Genomic DNA, 15,902 nt, shown 5'->3' with positions numbered 1-15,902 from the left:
AAAAAAAAAAAATCAGGGCTGGGAAGGTGGCTCAGTGGTAAAGTGCTTGCCTTGCATGCATGAGGCCCTGGGTGCAATTCCTCAGCACCACATAAGCAGAAAAAGCCAAAGTGGTGCTGTGGCTTAAGTGGTAGAGCATTAGCCTTGAGCTGAAGAGCTGAGGACAGTGCCCAGGCCCACAACAACAACAAAAAAATCAACATGTTATGCATGAAAGACAATTTTAGCAGCTATACAAACATGTGAGAAATTAGGAATGAATATTTAAACATAGACCAAGAACAGAACAAAGAATCCTCTTCTCCCCAAAGAAAAACATTAAAGAATGTGTTTCAGAAGATAGGAATTAATATATAATGAAGAATGTTTGTTAATATGAAAATCTTTACTTGTGCATACTGGAAAGCTACTATGGAGTTTGTGTCCTGGAGTAAATACTTTACAAAGTAATCTATGGGTTTTCAATGGGGGTGTTATTGTGGACAAGTTAGTTAACCTCTCTATCTCCCCATATATACACAAAGAGCCGGATAACTATTGTATTATAAAGTTTGATGAAAGAATATAAAGTATATGTAGTACCAGAGCAGTGAATAAAATTAGTGATCAATAAACAAATAATTGCTATTACTTATTATGTCTTTTTTTTTAAATACTTTCTTCTGTCCCCATCACTGACAGGCATATTTGTCTCCTGTTGTTGTAATATCTTGATATTTTTCCCCATCCCATTCTCTCTAACTTGCCACTTTCTCGTCTACACAGAAAGGTGATAATCAAGTCAATATGAAAACCCCAATAGTTCTTCTGTAAGTAAAATGCATGAACAGAATGGCAATTCTGGTTCCTTGTGAAACTTACAAAGCTTGGGAAAATGTTCAAAGTATTGGGGGGGAAAAATAAATCTCAAATGTGATAAATATGGCATTCTATATACTGAAAGTTACTATGAAAGTACAAATATGCTACCTTACAACCATATATTCTATTTTTCTACTTATTTTATATTTATTCTATTTTAAATGTATATATGTTTATAAATTTATATATTGTATTTATAGATATTGTATGTTTATATATATATTCACATTTCTTTCTTTTTTTTTTTTTCAAATTCTTTATTATGATTAAGTGGTTACATAATTTCCCAAATTTCACAGTATTGTGGGATAGTGATGCTTAGTTAAAGTCACAAACACATTCTAACTTTCAGGGGCAAACTGTCTATCGTGGTCTATGACTTTTATGAGTTCTATGAGCTTTGACAATACAGTTATTTTTTCCACGTCAGGTGATATATACATTTCTTTCGTTTTCCATAGCATTAGTGTTCTCTCTTTCCCACTCGTTCCCTCCCTCCCATCGCTGACATTGAGTTGCTTAGTTCATTTTGATCAATATCCAGTGCAGCTGATGGATCCCACTGTTGTATGTTATTCACATTTATTTCTATTCTTATTTTATTCTATTTTTATTTTTGGGGGGGGAGGGTCTGGTTGTGGGGCCTGAACTCTGGGCCTGGGCTCTGTCCCTCAGCTCTTCAGCTTAAGGCTAGCACTCTACCACTTGAGCCATAGTGCCACTTCTGGCTTTTTTCTTTTGCTTATGTGGTGCTGAGGAATTGAACCCAGGGTCTCATGCATGCAAGGCAAGCGCTCTACCACTGAGCCACCTTCCCAGCCCCTATTCTATTTTTAATGGAAACTTTTTCTTGATTTCTAAAGTATATAAAGACAAAATTAAATGAAACAACATTATTTCTTCTTTTACGGAGACAGTTTCCTAGACTGTCTGAACTCATGAACCACTAGTGTCAGCCTTCTAAGTGCTGAGATTACAGATATATCAGTAAGCCCACACTAAAAACAAAAAACTGGGAATGTGGCTTAGTGGTGGAGTGTTTGCTTAGCATGTTATGAAGCACTGGGTTCAACTTTCTTGGTATCATATAAACAAAAAAATTTTTTTAATTAACTATATATATGTATATATATATATATGAAAGAAAAGCTAGTACTTTTTTAAGTTTTAACATACTCTTTTGGCTGGTAGAAATAATTTTTCTCACATCATGAACTTAATGTCAATATATAAGGAATTAATTTTTGTTCTAGGTTACCAATTTTAGTTTGCTGGGAGTAACCAAGTATCCTGAATTCCTATACAGAGACCTTTTAAAAAATAAAATAAAATAAAAATTGACTAATGTGGAGCTGGGTACCAGTAGCTCACACCTGTAGTCCTAACTATGGAGAGTCTGAGACCTGTAGGAAAGTGGTTCAATGCCAGTCTGGGCAAAAAAGTCTGCAAGACTCCATTTCCAAATAACCAGCAAAATGCCAGACTAGAGATGTGGCTCAAATAGTAGCACTCATCATGAGCAAGAAATCTAAGTGAGAATTTAAGATCCTGAGTTCAAGCCCTGGTAATATCCCCAGCCCCAAATTTTGACTCACCTGTAGAGATTGAAGGAATGGTACCCAGACTTCGCATGGCAGTTCACTTTCAGACACTGAAAGTAGTAATTCAAAACAACTCCTACAATACAGATAAGTATATAAAGATGGTTATAGCAGTAATTATAATACAAAGCAACACTGAACACGCATTTCACATTTGTTTAGATTATTCTGAACTGTTTTACTTATTCAATTTTTTGTTGGAGGGGGGTGACACAGATCAAGATGCATTGTATTCATATACTGCTTTGTTAAATGATACCTCCCTTGTACAAGTGCTTAAAGATAATTTTTAAAAAAGAAAATACTTTTAAAGTGAAAAAAACCCACAAGTTTTACATTCACATTGTTGCTTTAATATATTTAGTTAGAACATATACCCTTATATTCTAAGTTGGTTTATTTAGCTTGCTTGGGTGGAGGAAGGCAAGGCACACATAGGAACAATTCTGACTCTACAAGTGAAAAATAGGAGCACATGTTAGTATGACTTTAGGTGACAAGAGTGATAAATATATGTAACTGTTGCCAATGTAGGTTTCTGTCCCTTGTAGAAGCAGAATAGTTGGGAAAGTTACATTTTTATTTCTAATAAACCATGCAAGACAAAAATAGTTTCTTTGCTAGGCATCACAAGGTTCATACCCATAATCCTAGCTACTCAAGAGGCCGAACTCTAAGGATCACAGTACAGAGATAACCAGGCAGGAAAGTCCATGAGACTCTTATCTCCAATTAGCCACTACAAAACCATAAATGGCACTTGGCTCAAAGTGATAGAGCACTAGCCTTGGACACAAAATCTCAGGACATGAGTTCAAGTCCCAGGACTGGCACACACAACAATTTTTTTTCCTTCTTTCTACTGTAAACATTACCTATGCATAAGGAAGAAGTGGCAGGAAGGATTCTTAAAAAGAAATCATAACTACTTGGATAAAGAACTCAAAGTACCAATCAAGTAATACTTCTCTAAAATCCTACTTTACTCCTTAGAGATTAGGATAGGTAACAGAGAAAATGAGGTTTGGTGGGAGAAACAATGGGATTACAAAACCAAGAATGCTTACATTCCATATAGGTATATTGGCTTTAGAGAATAGGATGGAAAACAGGTTAGGCCAGAGGGGGGGAAATGAACCACAGAGACTAGAAATCACCCACTAAACAATTTAATGCAATCCTAAACCTCAAAGTCACTGTAGTTTTTCAGTCTGGGGTTTTTTATTCACTAAAGGTGTAATTCTGTCTGTATGAAAGCAATAGCTAAATGACCAAAAACTCATTTGGGGGGGGGGGTCCGGTCGTGGGGCCTGAACTCTGGACTGGGTGCTGTCCCTCAGCTCTTCAGCTCAAGGCTAGCACTCTACCACTTAAGCCACAGCGCCACTTCCAGCTTTTTTTCTTTTTGCTTATGTGGTGCTGAGGAACTGAACCCAGGGCCTCAGGCATGCAAGGCAAGTGCTCTACCACCTTCCCAGCCTGACCAAAGACACTTATAATATACTTTTATAGTTTTCTTCTGGTAACATTATTCTTAGTTCAAATAATGTTCTTCAGAGGCAACCATAATTTCCAGCTACTCAGTCAGCTGAATCAATCTGTGATGGTTATTCTTTTTTTCTGGTAGGTCATGAGGCTTGAACTGAGGGCCTGGATGCTGTCCTTGAGCTATTTTTTGCCCCAGGTTAGCGCTCTGTGGTGGTTGATTCTGTTGGCTTGATTAGATTAGGAGATACCCAGAGGACGAGTGAAGCACACCTGAGTGTGTTTCCAGGCAACTAAGGAGGGAAGATCTGCTCTGAAAGTTTGGCAGCATTCTTCCTTCTATAGACCACAACCCAAATGAAGGGAAAGGAAAAAAGTAATGAGTACAGGCTTTTTCACAGCCTCATGTCCTTCATGATAAAAGCTGTTCTGCTCTGCTCTAAGTCCTCCCCACCATGGTGGTCTAAAACTGTGAGCCAAGAACAATCTTTGTTCCCTTTTACTTAGTTTTCTCAGATATTTGGTCGTGGCAATGATTAAATTAACACAGAAGATTGGTACCCAAGAGTGGGTTATTGCTATGACTAAACCTACTATGTGGCTCTTCAACCTGTAGAACTGATTTACAGAAGGAATTTGGGAGTATGTGGAGTTTAAGGCTAGAGAAGCTCTAGAACTCAATCAGAAAGGCCAATGGGAACACAGACAATTAAAAACTGTGCTCATGAAGTTTCAGATAAGAACAAGGACTCTATTCAGAAATGACTAGATGTTATGACAGTTACATTATGGCAAATAATTTGCTTACATTTTGTTCATGCCCTAAGACAGTGAGAGGCTGAATTTAACTGTAACAGACACAGAGGAAATTTCAAGGCAGCCAGCACCCAGGCTGTGGCATGGTTATTGCCAGCTAGAAGTAAAATGAAAGTTGGGACTAAAAAGCAGAGTAAAAAGATTAAAAACATGTAAGTGGGATAGAAGAAGCATGTTTAAAGTTCGGTCAAGAAGGATATGGTTAAGAAATCAGAGCCATTAAAGTTTTTAGATTGATTTAAATTCTTAAACTTACAGTACTAATCTGCCAAGCACTAAGAGAACATCTTCACATTCAGTAGTTAAAAATGGACGTGCACTGGCAAAGCTTTGGATGGCAAGTCGGTATACCTCCAGAAGATACACAATATGTTCTGATGCATTCTTGTTGCTTGCATATTGCAATAAGGTCTAAAAAATAAAATGAAACATTTGATTATTTTACAAGTGAAAATAAAACAGTCCAGGAAACGGAAACATGGGTTTTTTTTCTGAAAAAAAATAAAATAAACAACTATTCTGTTCAAAAATGTACCACTATTTCCCTTTTCTCCTAACAGATACACTTTTTATTCATCTCCATTTGTTTGGGCTTTTTGTGCTGGTCCCAGGGCTTGAATTAAGGGCCTGGATGCTGTCCCTGAGCTTTTGTGCTCAAGGCTAGCACTAATGCCACTTGAGCCATAACTCCATTTCTGGCTTTTTGGTGGTTAATTGGAGATAAGAGTCTCTCAGACTTTTCCTGACGGAGCTGGCTTCAAACCAAGATCCTCAGATCTCAACTTCCTGAGCAGCTAGGATTACAGGTGTAAGCCACTGGCTCCCCGCTTCTTTTTAGGTCCATTTACAAGACTCTATTTTCATCACTTAATAAATTATCTCTTTTGAGCTAAAGAGCTGTTTTTTTGACATCAGAATAAATCTTAAGAGCAAACTAAAAAACACCTATAGTTTTTCTCCTTTTAGATCTGGAGTAACGAAGTCTGAAATTCAACAAGCTTCATTAATACAACATGCAATTAAGAAAGAAGGAGGAATATAAAGGAGGAAGTAAACCTCATGGAGGGAAAGTAGGAGAGAAAGAAGTAGGAAAGGTATATTCTCTGAGAATAGCTCTTAGCTCTTGGCTACAACACACACACCACCACCACCAATAACAACAAAAACAAAAACCAACTACCTTTTTTTCTGTATATAAAACAACTGATTAAGCTTCTAAAAATTTATATAACCAGCTTAATTTTATTCATTGGTTTATTTGGTTTTGTGCTGGCCCTGGGTCTAGAACTCGGGGCCTGCCTGTCACTAAGCTGTTGTGCTCAAGGCTACACTATAGCCAAAATCTGCTTTTTAGTGATTAACTGCAGGTAAGATTCTCATGGACTTTCTTGCCTGGGCTGGCTTCGAACTTGAACCTCATATTATGGTATTTGAAAATCTGTCCATTAGGTTATTATACCCATATATAAGCATCTTGCTACTTAAAATCACTTTATATAAGTAGCCTTCATTACTTTCAGAAAAGCATCATGTCATCATTTAATCAAATCCCAAATCTTAATTTAAAAAAAATGGGTCAGAAGGATCACAAAACAATCCTGTTTCAGCTAAAATGAATAGAGAGAAGGAGTGTAGAATACATGCATACCTGTTATGTAACCAGACTTCTAATTGCCTTTAAGAAATTTATTAAAATCAATGAATCAATCTTACAAATTCTGGTTTAGCCAGGTGCCGGTGACTCACGCCTATAATCGTAACTACTCAGGAGGCTGAGATCTGAGGATCACAGTTCAAAGCCAGTCCTGGTAGGAAAGCCCAAGAGACTCTCCAATAAACGGACAGAAAACCAGAAGTGGCGTGCTGCAGCTCAAGTGGTAGAATGCTAGCCTTGAGCTGAACAGCTCAGGGACAACGCCCAGGCCCAGAGTTCAAGCCCCATGACCGACAAAAAAAAAAAAGAAAAGAAAGAAATTCTGGTTTAGATCAGCAAATTACTTATTGTTTGTAATAGCTAATCCAACAATTAGGAAAATATTTGTACTCGATACCAGATTTTATATTCCTTCACATCACACTGTCTTCTCCTCCTGAGGCTTAAACTCAGGGCCTGGGCACTTTTGTTCAGGCTAGCACTCTACTACTTGAGCCACAGTGCCACTTCTGGCCTTTTCTGTTTATATGGTTAGTACTCTACCACCTGAGCCACAGTGCCACTTCTAGCCTTTTCTGTTTATGTGGTACTGAAGAATTGAACCCAGGGCTTCATGCATGTTAGGCAGGAACTCTACCACCTAGCCACATTCCCAACTTGAAGTCAGGTATTTTGTCTTACTAAACTTTATAGACCTACCATCCCTCACCCACTCCTATTAGACAGCCTCCAGTCTGATGTTTGCTGAATCTAATACTCAACAATTTATTCATTTGACAAGTATTTATTGATAGCCTATTATTATAATAAAGTACTAGGGAAAAAGATAATGTGACAGTTGAAACCACACATAAAAACTTATCAACTACTAACAAAAGTATACAAGAGAAGTACAGAACATATACAGGTAATCAGATCCCCCCCGCCCCCGCCTCCAATATCCAAATCTAGTGGGAATGTCCCTGCCACCAAAGCTATTATCTTCTGGCGCAAAAATTTTATTAAGATGTCTACAAAGACCAGGTACACTAATGTACAAATCTGTTATTCAAGCACCTAAGAGGCAGAGATGAAAATATATTGGTTTAAGGCCAGCCTAGGCAAAAATGTAACCAAAAAGGCTGGGAGCAGTGGTTCATACCTGATATACCAGCTATGGGGGAAAAATAAATAGGGAAGAGACAGCAAAGAGGAAAGGCGAGCATGATACTCTATTCAAATAACTAAAGCAGGGCTGGGAAGTTGGTTCAGTGGTAGAGTGCTTGCCTTGCATGCATGAGGTCCTGGGTTCGATTCCTCAGAACCACATAAGCAAAAAGAAAAAAGCCGGAAGTGGCGCTGTGGCTCAAGTGGTAGAGCGCTAGCCTTGAGCTGAAGAGCTGAGAGACAGTGCCCAGGCCCAGAGTTCAGGCCCCACGACCGGACCCGAAAAAAAAAATAATAATAACTAAAGCAAAAAGAGTTTGAGGTATGGCTCAAGAACCTGAATTTAAGCCCAGTATCACAAAAAAAAAGGGGAGAGGGTGGCAGATGCCAGTGGCACATGTTTTTAATCCTAGCTATTTAGGAGGCTGAGCTCTGAAAATCCTGGTTTGAAGCCAGACTGGGCAGGAAAATAACAGGCAGGAACCAGCTCCAATTTTTCTTTTCTTTTCTTTTTTTAATTGGTCATGGGGCTTGAACTCTGGGCCTGGGCACTGTCTCTCAGCTCTTTAGCTCAAGGCAAGCACTCTACCACTTGAGCCACAGCACCACTTCTGGTTTTGTGAGTGGTTTATTGGAGATCAGAGTCTCAGACTTTCCTGCCCGGGCTGGCTTTGACCAGAGATCCTCAGATCTCAGCCTCCTGCATATCTGGGATTACAGGCATGAGCCACCGGCAGGCATGAGCCACTGGCGCCTAGCTCCAATTTTTCTTTATTGTATACATCATTACATTTACAAAAGAAAAATTATCTGCCTTCCCTCTAAACTTTCCCACAACCAAGTAGAAAACAATCATGTTTTATGCAATGGATAAATGCCAATTAAAACTTACATAGTGGGGCTGGAAAGGTGGTTCAGTGGTAGAGCGCTTGCCTTGCATGCATGAGGCCCTGGGTTCTATTTCTCAACACCACATAAGCAGAAAAAAGCCAGAAGTGGCACTGTGGCTCAAGTGGTAGAGTGCTAGCCTTGAGCTGAAGAGCTGAGGGAAAGCACCCCAGGCCCAGAGTTCAAGCCCCACGACTGGCAAAAACAAACAAACCCCTACATAGTATGAAATATTTCAACAGAATAATAATTATATTTATTAAGCATATAGTATGGGGTCAGGTACTTTCCTAAGAGCTTTCATGCTACTACAGATGCATGGTATAACAAAATGTTAAGGAGGATAATGGTCCCATAAGATTATCATGGAACTGTCAGGCTTGGGTGGCTCACACCTGTAATTCTAGCCACTCAGGAGGCTGAGATCTGTGGATCTCCGTTCAAAGCCAGGGCAGGAAAGTCCTTGATACTCTTCTCTCCAATAAACCACTAGAAAACCGGAAGTGGCACTGTGGCTCAAGCAGTAGAGAGCTCACCTTGAGCTGAAGAGTGTAGGGACAGCGCCCAAGCCCAGAGTTCAAGCCTCACGACCCACCAAAAAAAAAATAAAAAGATTATGATGGAACTAAAAAATTCCTATTGCTTAGTATTTTTACTGACTTTATGTGTTTAGAAATATTTAGATTCATGGGCTAGGAAGGTGGCTCAGTGGTAGAGCGCTTGCCTTGCATGCATGAGGCCCTGAGTTCAACCCCTCAGCACTACATAAGCAGAAAAAAAAAGCCGGAAGTGGTGCTGTGGTTCAAGTGGTAGAGCACTAGCCTTGAGGTGAAGAGCTGAGGGACAGCACCCAGGCCCAGAGTTCAGGCCTCACAACCGGACCCCCCCCCAAAAAAAATATTTAGATTCACAAATATTTATGTGTTCACTACAAATACCTATAGAACTTAGTATAGAAACTTGGTGTACAGATTTTACAGGGGCAATAGACTATATCATATAGCTTAGATGTACATAACTATATTCTTAAGATGTTCATACAACGATGAAGCTGCCTGATTAGGAACACAGCTCAAATTGTAGAGCATTTGCCAAGTAAGAATGAGGTCCTGAGGTTGGGAAGATGGCTAGTGGTAGAGTGCTTGCCTCACATGTATGGGGCCCTCGGTTCGATTCCTCAACACCACATAATCAGAAAAGGCTGGAAGTGGTGCTGTGGCTCAAGTGGTAGAGCACTAGCTTTGAGCTGAAGAGCTGAGGAACAGCGCCTAGGCCCAGATTCAAGCCCCATGACACACAAGAAACAAACAAAAGATCTAGTATTATACCCCTTCAAAGGAAAAATGTTTTAAGCTAGAAGCAGAGCACTGGTGGCTTGCAACTGTAATCTTTTTTTGTTGTTGTTGTTGGTAGTGGGGCTTGAACTCTGGGCATGGGCGCTGTCCCTCAGCTCTGCAGCTCAAGGCGAGCAAGCGCTCTTCCACTTCCGGTTTTTTGAGTGGTTTATTGGAGTTAAGAGTCTCACAGTCTTTCCTGCCCAGGCTGGCTTTGAACTGCAATCTCAGCCTCCAAAGTGGCTAGGATTACAGGCGTGAGCCACTGGCGCACTGCACAACTGTAATCTTACTCAAAAGACTGAAATCTAGCCAGGTGTCAGTGGCTCCCACCTGTAATCCTAGCTACTCAGAAGGCTGAGATCTGAGGATAAAGGTTCAAAGCCAACTGGGGCAGGAAACTCCATGAGACTCTTATCTCCAATAAACCATTCAGAAAACTGGAAGTGGTGCTTTGGCTCAAGTGGTAGAGCGCTGGCCTTGAGCTGAAGAGCTGAGGGATAGTGCCCAGACCCAGAGTTCAAGCCCCATGACTGTCCCCCCCCCCCAAAAAAAACAAACAAACTTGAAATCTGAGGATAGTGGTTCAAAGCCAGCCCATTCAAGAAAGTCTGTGAGACTCTTACCTCCAATTAACCATCAAAAAGCAAAACAAAACAAAATCCACAAAAGTAGAGCTATGGCTCAAGTAGTAGAGGGATAGCCTTGAGCAAAAAAGTTCAGAGACAGCACCAAGGCCCTGATTTAAAGCCCTAGGACCAGCACAACAAAACTGAAGCCAGAGCTGGATGCCAGTGGCTTCTGCCTGTAATCCTGGCTACTCAGGAGTCTAAGATTCAAAGGATCAAGGTTCTTGGACAGCCTGAGAAGAAAAGTCCACAAGACTTAAAAAGTTAGTATAGAGATATGGCTGAAGTAGTGAGAGTGCCAGACCAGCAAACAAGCTGTGCAAGTTCAAACTTTGGTACAGGTTAGAAAAAAAAAAAGCCAGGCTCCGGTGGCTCATGCCTGCAATCCTAGTTACTCAGGAAGCTGAGATTTGAGGATCATGGTTCAAAGCCAGCCTGGGCAGGAAAGTCTGTGAGACTCTCATCTCCAATAAACCCCCAGAAAACTGAAAGTGGCTGTAGTTCAAGTGGTACTCACCTTGAGCTGAAGAACTGAGGTACAGAGCCCAGGTCCCAAGCTTAAGCTCTGTGACCAACCAAAAAAAAAAAAGTTTTTGGGTGGAACATCTAATTCCAGCACTTTGAAGTAGAGGAAAGAGAATAGCAAGTTTCAAACTAGTCTGACCTACAGCAAGACCTTGATTAAAAAAAAACAAAAACAGAAAACTTCTTTGGAATAATATAAAGCTTAGAAATGATTCTTTCTATAAGAAAAGATCAATCTTCCATCAAAAGCAATTCCATTAGATCCACCTATCTACTTATGGATTCTATTACTCTCAATTCAATAGATAAGAATATAGATCTATAGGAAGACTTAAAGTAACAGAGTATTGGAATGAGGTTTTAAAGTTAAATCTGATTTCAAAGGTGCACATATGCTTTCTATTTCATATGACAAAATATAAGAGTGATCCAAATTGTGGTATTTATCCAAATTTACTGTTAGGACTTCATAGAATAATTTGTTCTAGGTTTAACATTTTCACTTATCAAGTCATTTAAAGATGAAACTAAATGATCACTACAAAGGAAAAGAATACTGTGAACTCAACAAACTAATGTAAACAAATTTTAGTTGGAATTAGTGTAGCTTCTATTGGGACAAGCTTTCTATGTTTTTTGGTTTTGTTTTTTTTTTCTGCTGGTCTTGGAGCTTGAACTCAGGGCCTAATTGCTGACTTAGAGGGTTTTTGTTTGTGTTTTTGCTACCACTTGAGCCACAGGGGTTCCACTTCTGGCTTTTTGGTAGTTTATTACAGATAAGAGTCACAGATATTCCTGCCTGGGCTGCCTTCAAACCATAATCCCCAGATCTCATCCTCCTGAGTAACTAGGATTATATGCATGAGCCATAAGCACCAGGCTAGGGTTACGTAATTTTAGAGCAAAAGCCAATGTCAATGGTCATGTAACCTAAGAAGAAGTTTGAGGGGCTGGGAAGGTGAATCAGTGGTAGAGTGCTTGCCTCGCATGCATGAAGCCCTAGGTTTGATTCCTCAGCACTATGTAATCAGAAAAGGCCAGAAATGGGCACTGTGGCTCAGGTGGTAGAGCACTAACCTTGAGCTGAAGAGCTCAGGGACAGCACCCCAGACCCAGAGTTCAAGCCCCACGACCGACAAAAAAAAAAAGCAGCAATCTGAGGCATAAACATTAAACTACTAGCCGGGCACTGGTGGCTCATGCCTGTAATCCTAGCTACTCTGGAGGCTGAGATCTGAGGATCATGGTTCAAAGCCAGCCCAGGCAGGAAAGTCCGTGAAACTCTTATCTCCAATAAACCACCAGAAAACCAGAAATGGCGCTGTGACTCAAGTGGTAGAGCGCTCGCCTTGAGCTGAAGAGTGCAGGGACAGCACCCAAGCCCAGAGTTCAAGCCCCACGACCAACAACAACAACAAAAAAACCCATTAAACTACTTTGCCCCAAGGTCATTATATATCCCTTTAAGGGCACTCTATGCCCCAAATGTCACACTGTAAAGAAAAAATTAACTAATGGAAAGCTCTAGGCCTTTCCAGTTACTCAGCTATGACTTTGTCTTTCCAGAGTCTTGTAGCAATGATGTTTAAAAGATCAATTTATAGGGGCTGGGAAGTTGGCTCAGTGGTAGCGTGCTTGCCTCGCATGCATGAGGCCCTGGGTTCCATTCATCAACACCACATAAGCAGAAAAAAGCCGGAAGTGGCACTGTGGCTCAAGTGGTAGGGCACTAGCCTTGAGCTGAAGAGCTCAGGAACAGCTCCCAGGCCCAGAGTTCAGCTCCCACAACCAACAACAACAACAAAAAGATTAATTTATAAATCATAAGTGACTACACTGGTAAGTCTCTCAAGCCACAATCACTACATTATACCACATACTCAAATAGCTTCAAATTTGCTTATGACTGTAGAATTCTTTAGAATTCTTGAGAACCACAAAGGAACATAGAATTTCCAGATCACATAGTCAAGACTGAATGATCAGACAAAATCTAGTATTAGTGGCTTAACTATTAACACAATAAAGTTATATTGGGGGCTAGGAAGGTAGCTCAGTGGTAGAGTGCTTGCCTTGCATTCATGAGGCCCTGGGTTTGATTCCTAAGCACCACATAAGTAGACAAAGCTTGAAGTGGCACTGTGGCTCAAGTAGTAGAGTGCTAGCCTTGAGCTGAAGAGCTGAGAGACAGCACCCAGACCCAGAGTTCAGGCCCCAGGACCAACTAAAAAAAGAGTTATACAAAACCTCACAAAATTAATCTATAATACACATGAAAAACATTTCAAATGCTTGAAAAATATTCAAATGCTATTTCAACACAAATGTGATAGCATTTTTGTTGCCTATCAGACAGGTAAATATTAAATTTTAATAACTTTGAACTGGAGACATGGTATAAAAGGTAGAGTATCAACCATGACTGAAAAAAAACATTCAAGAGCATGACAGCCTGTCAAAAGCATGAGAGTTCAAGCCCAATACATATACACATACAAAAAAAGCTTAACACCACCAAATTGGAAAGAATATAGTGAAACAGAAATTCCCAACACTGTTATTATTATAAGCATAAATTCAATTTTTTTGTACACCAGTATCCATCATAATTTAAAGTAAACAGTCTTTTTTCTTTTTTTTGTCAGTAGTGGGGCTTGAACTCTGGGTCAGGGTACTGTCCCTGAGCTCTTCAGATCAAGGCTAGTACTCTACCACTTGAGCCAAAGCACCACTTCCAGTTTTCTGGGGGTTTATTGGAGATAAGAGTCCTACGGATTTTGGGCTGGGAAGGTGGCTCAGTGGTAGAGTGCTTGCCTTGCATGCATGAGGCCCTGGGTTCAATTCCTCAGCACCACATAAGCAAAAAGGAAAAAACTGGAAGTAGTGCTGTGGCTCAAGTGGTAAGAGCGCTAGCCTTGAGCTGAAGAGCTCAGAGACAGTGCCTAGGCCCAGAGTTCAAGGCCCACGACTGGACCCAAAAAAAAAAAAAAAAGAGTCCTACGGATTTTCTGCCCGGGCTGGCTTTGAACTTCGATCTTCAGATCTCAGCCTCCTGATTAGTTAGGATTATAGGTGTAAGCCACGGGCACCCACCAAAGTAAACAGTCTTTTAGCATAATTTTTTTTTCTGCCCGAGACCAGGACTTACACTCAGTAACTGATGCTTGATGCTCATTGGCAGGTACTCTTCCACCTAAGCATGCCTTCAATGTCTAGCAGAGTAAATTTTTAAATTTATTTTTATTTATTTAGTTAGTTAGTTATTTGTCAGTTGTGGGGCCTGAACTCTGGGCCTGAGCACTGTCCCTGAGATCTTCACCTCAAGGCTAGTGCTTTACCACTTGAGCCACAGCGCTACTTCCGGCTTTTTCTGCTTATGTGGTACTGAGGAATCGAACCCAGGGCCTCATGCATGCAAGGCAAGCACTCTACCACTGAGCCACCTTCCCAGCCCTTTTTTTTTTTTCTTTCTTTCTTTTTTGGCCAGTCCTGGGGCTTGGATTCAGGGCCTGGGCACTTTCTTTTGCTCAATGCTAGGACTTTGCCACTTGAGCCACACCTCCACTTCCGGCTTTTTCTGTTTACATGGTGCTGAGGAATCAAACCCAGGGCCTCATGCATGCGAGGCAAGCACTCTACCACGGAGCCCCTTCCCAGTCCCAGCTTGATATTTAAGATGTGTTCCAAAACATTATTTGTGGTAACAACCAAAAAAGGATACAAGTGATTAATTATGGTGCATGCTCAAATGTACAGAAAAATGTCTTCAACATATTACATTAAAAACAAGAATGTAAGCCAGACATGATAGCTCATACCTGTAATCCCAGGTACTTGGGAGATGGAGATCAGGAAGACCATAGTTCAGGCCAGCCCAGTTAGTGAGACCTCATTCTCATCAAACAAGCCAGGGAGCAGCGGTGTGTGCCTATCACACCAGATATTCAAGAGGCATAAAGGAAGACTGCTGTTCAGGCTTGTGGGGGAGACTGGAGGGATATAAGACTATATTCTGAGAGGAAAACAAGCCTAAAGCAGACAGCAAGTGCTCAAGCCTGTAATCCTAGCTTCTTGGTGGCAAAGATCAAGGGATCAATGGTTTAAAGTTAGACCAACAAGTTTGCAAGACTCCATTTCAACTACTGGCTGGGCACAGTGGTGTGTGCCAGTCATCCCAACAACAAAGGGAAGGACAAATAGGAGGATCAAAGTTCAGGCTAGCCTGGGCCTAAAGTGAAACCCCATATTGAGAATAACCAACCCTTGTTGAGCACTGGTGGCTCAGTTATTCAGGAGGCTGAGTTCTGAGGATTACAGAAAAGTCCATTAGACTCATACCTCAATTAACCTTGCCAGAAGTGGAGCTGTGGTCCAAGTGGCAGAGTACTAGCCTTGAGCAAAAGAAGCAGCTCAGGGACAGTGCCCAGACTCTTGAGCTCAAATCCGAGGACTGACAATATAATAACAGCAACAACAACAATCAGAAAGTCTGAACTAGAGGTATCTCTCAAGTAGCAGAGCACCAGCTGTGTGTGAAAAAAGCTGACAGTACAATGACTTAAATTCAAACTCCAGTTATATCTGTCTGTCTGACACACACACACACACACACACACACACACACACACACAAGTGGTAGAGTGCTGGCCTTGTAAGCATAAGGTTCTCCAAGTACCTGAAATATAATAAACTGAAATATAATTCATATGGAAAAAATAGAGAGAAGTATTTTGTTTTTTAGTGAAAAGCTCATGGTCATAGTTTAGAAACGAGAGAACCAAACTTCAGTGTGGTATGTACAGAGGCAAAACAACTAATACTCTGTGTCTTGCTTTATTATAGTGGGAAAAAAAGACATGTGACTTTTGGGATGAAATAGGCTTTAAACATGGCAATATGTTTTAGATATTATTTTTAGATAATGTTTTAAATACTTCAGGATACCTAATGTCTCTATAGAAAA

The 15,902-nt window shown here is 40.5% G+C and overlaps 1 protein-coding gene across 1 annotated transcript in view; it reads right to left on the bottom strand.

The window, feature by feature from the left end:
* Rlf (rearranged L-myc fusion) overlaps positions 1-15,902 on the bottom strand; it is a 67,985-nt gene that overhangs the window by 42,945 nt on the left and 9,138 nt on the right. Inside the window, exons 2-3 of the mRNA XM_013016966.1 lie at positions 5,020-5,174; positions 2,457-2,538 (exon numbers count right to left, since the gene is read on the bottom strand). Coding sequence (XP_012872420.1) covers positions 2,457-2,538; positions 5,020-5,174 — 237 coding nt within the window. The remainder of the gene's footprint in view (positions 1-2,456; positions 2,539-5,019; positions 5,175-15,902) is intronic.

The sequence above is a fragment of the Dipodomys ordii genome, unplaced genomic scaffold (genome assembly GCF_000151885.1).
Source record: "Dipodomys ordii isolate 6190 unplaced genomic scaffold, Dord_2.0 Scaffold33, whole genome shotgun sequence".
NCBI classification, from domain to species: domain Eukaryota; kingdom Metazoa; phylum Chordata; class Mammalia; order Rodentia; family Heteromyidae; genus Dipodomys; species Dipodomys ordii.
This window is presented reverse-complemented; position numbering and strand designations above follow the sequence as displayed.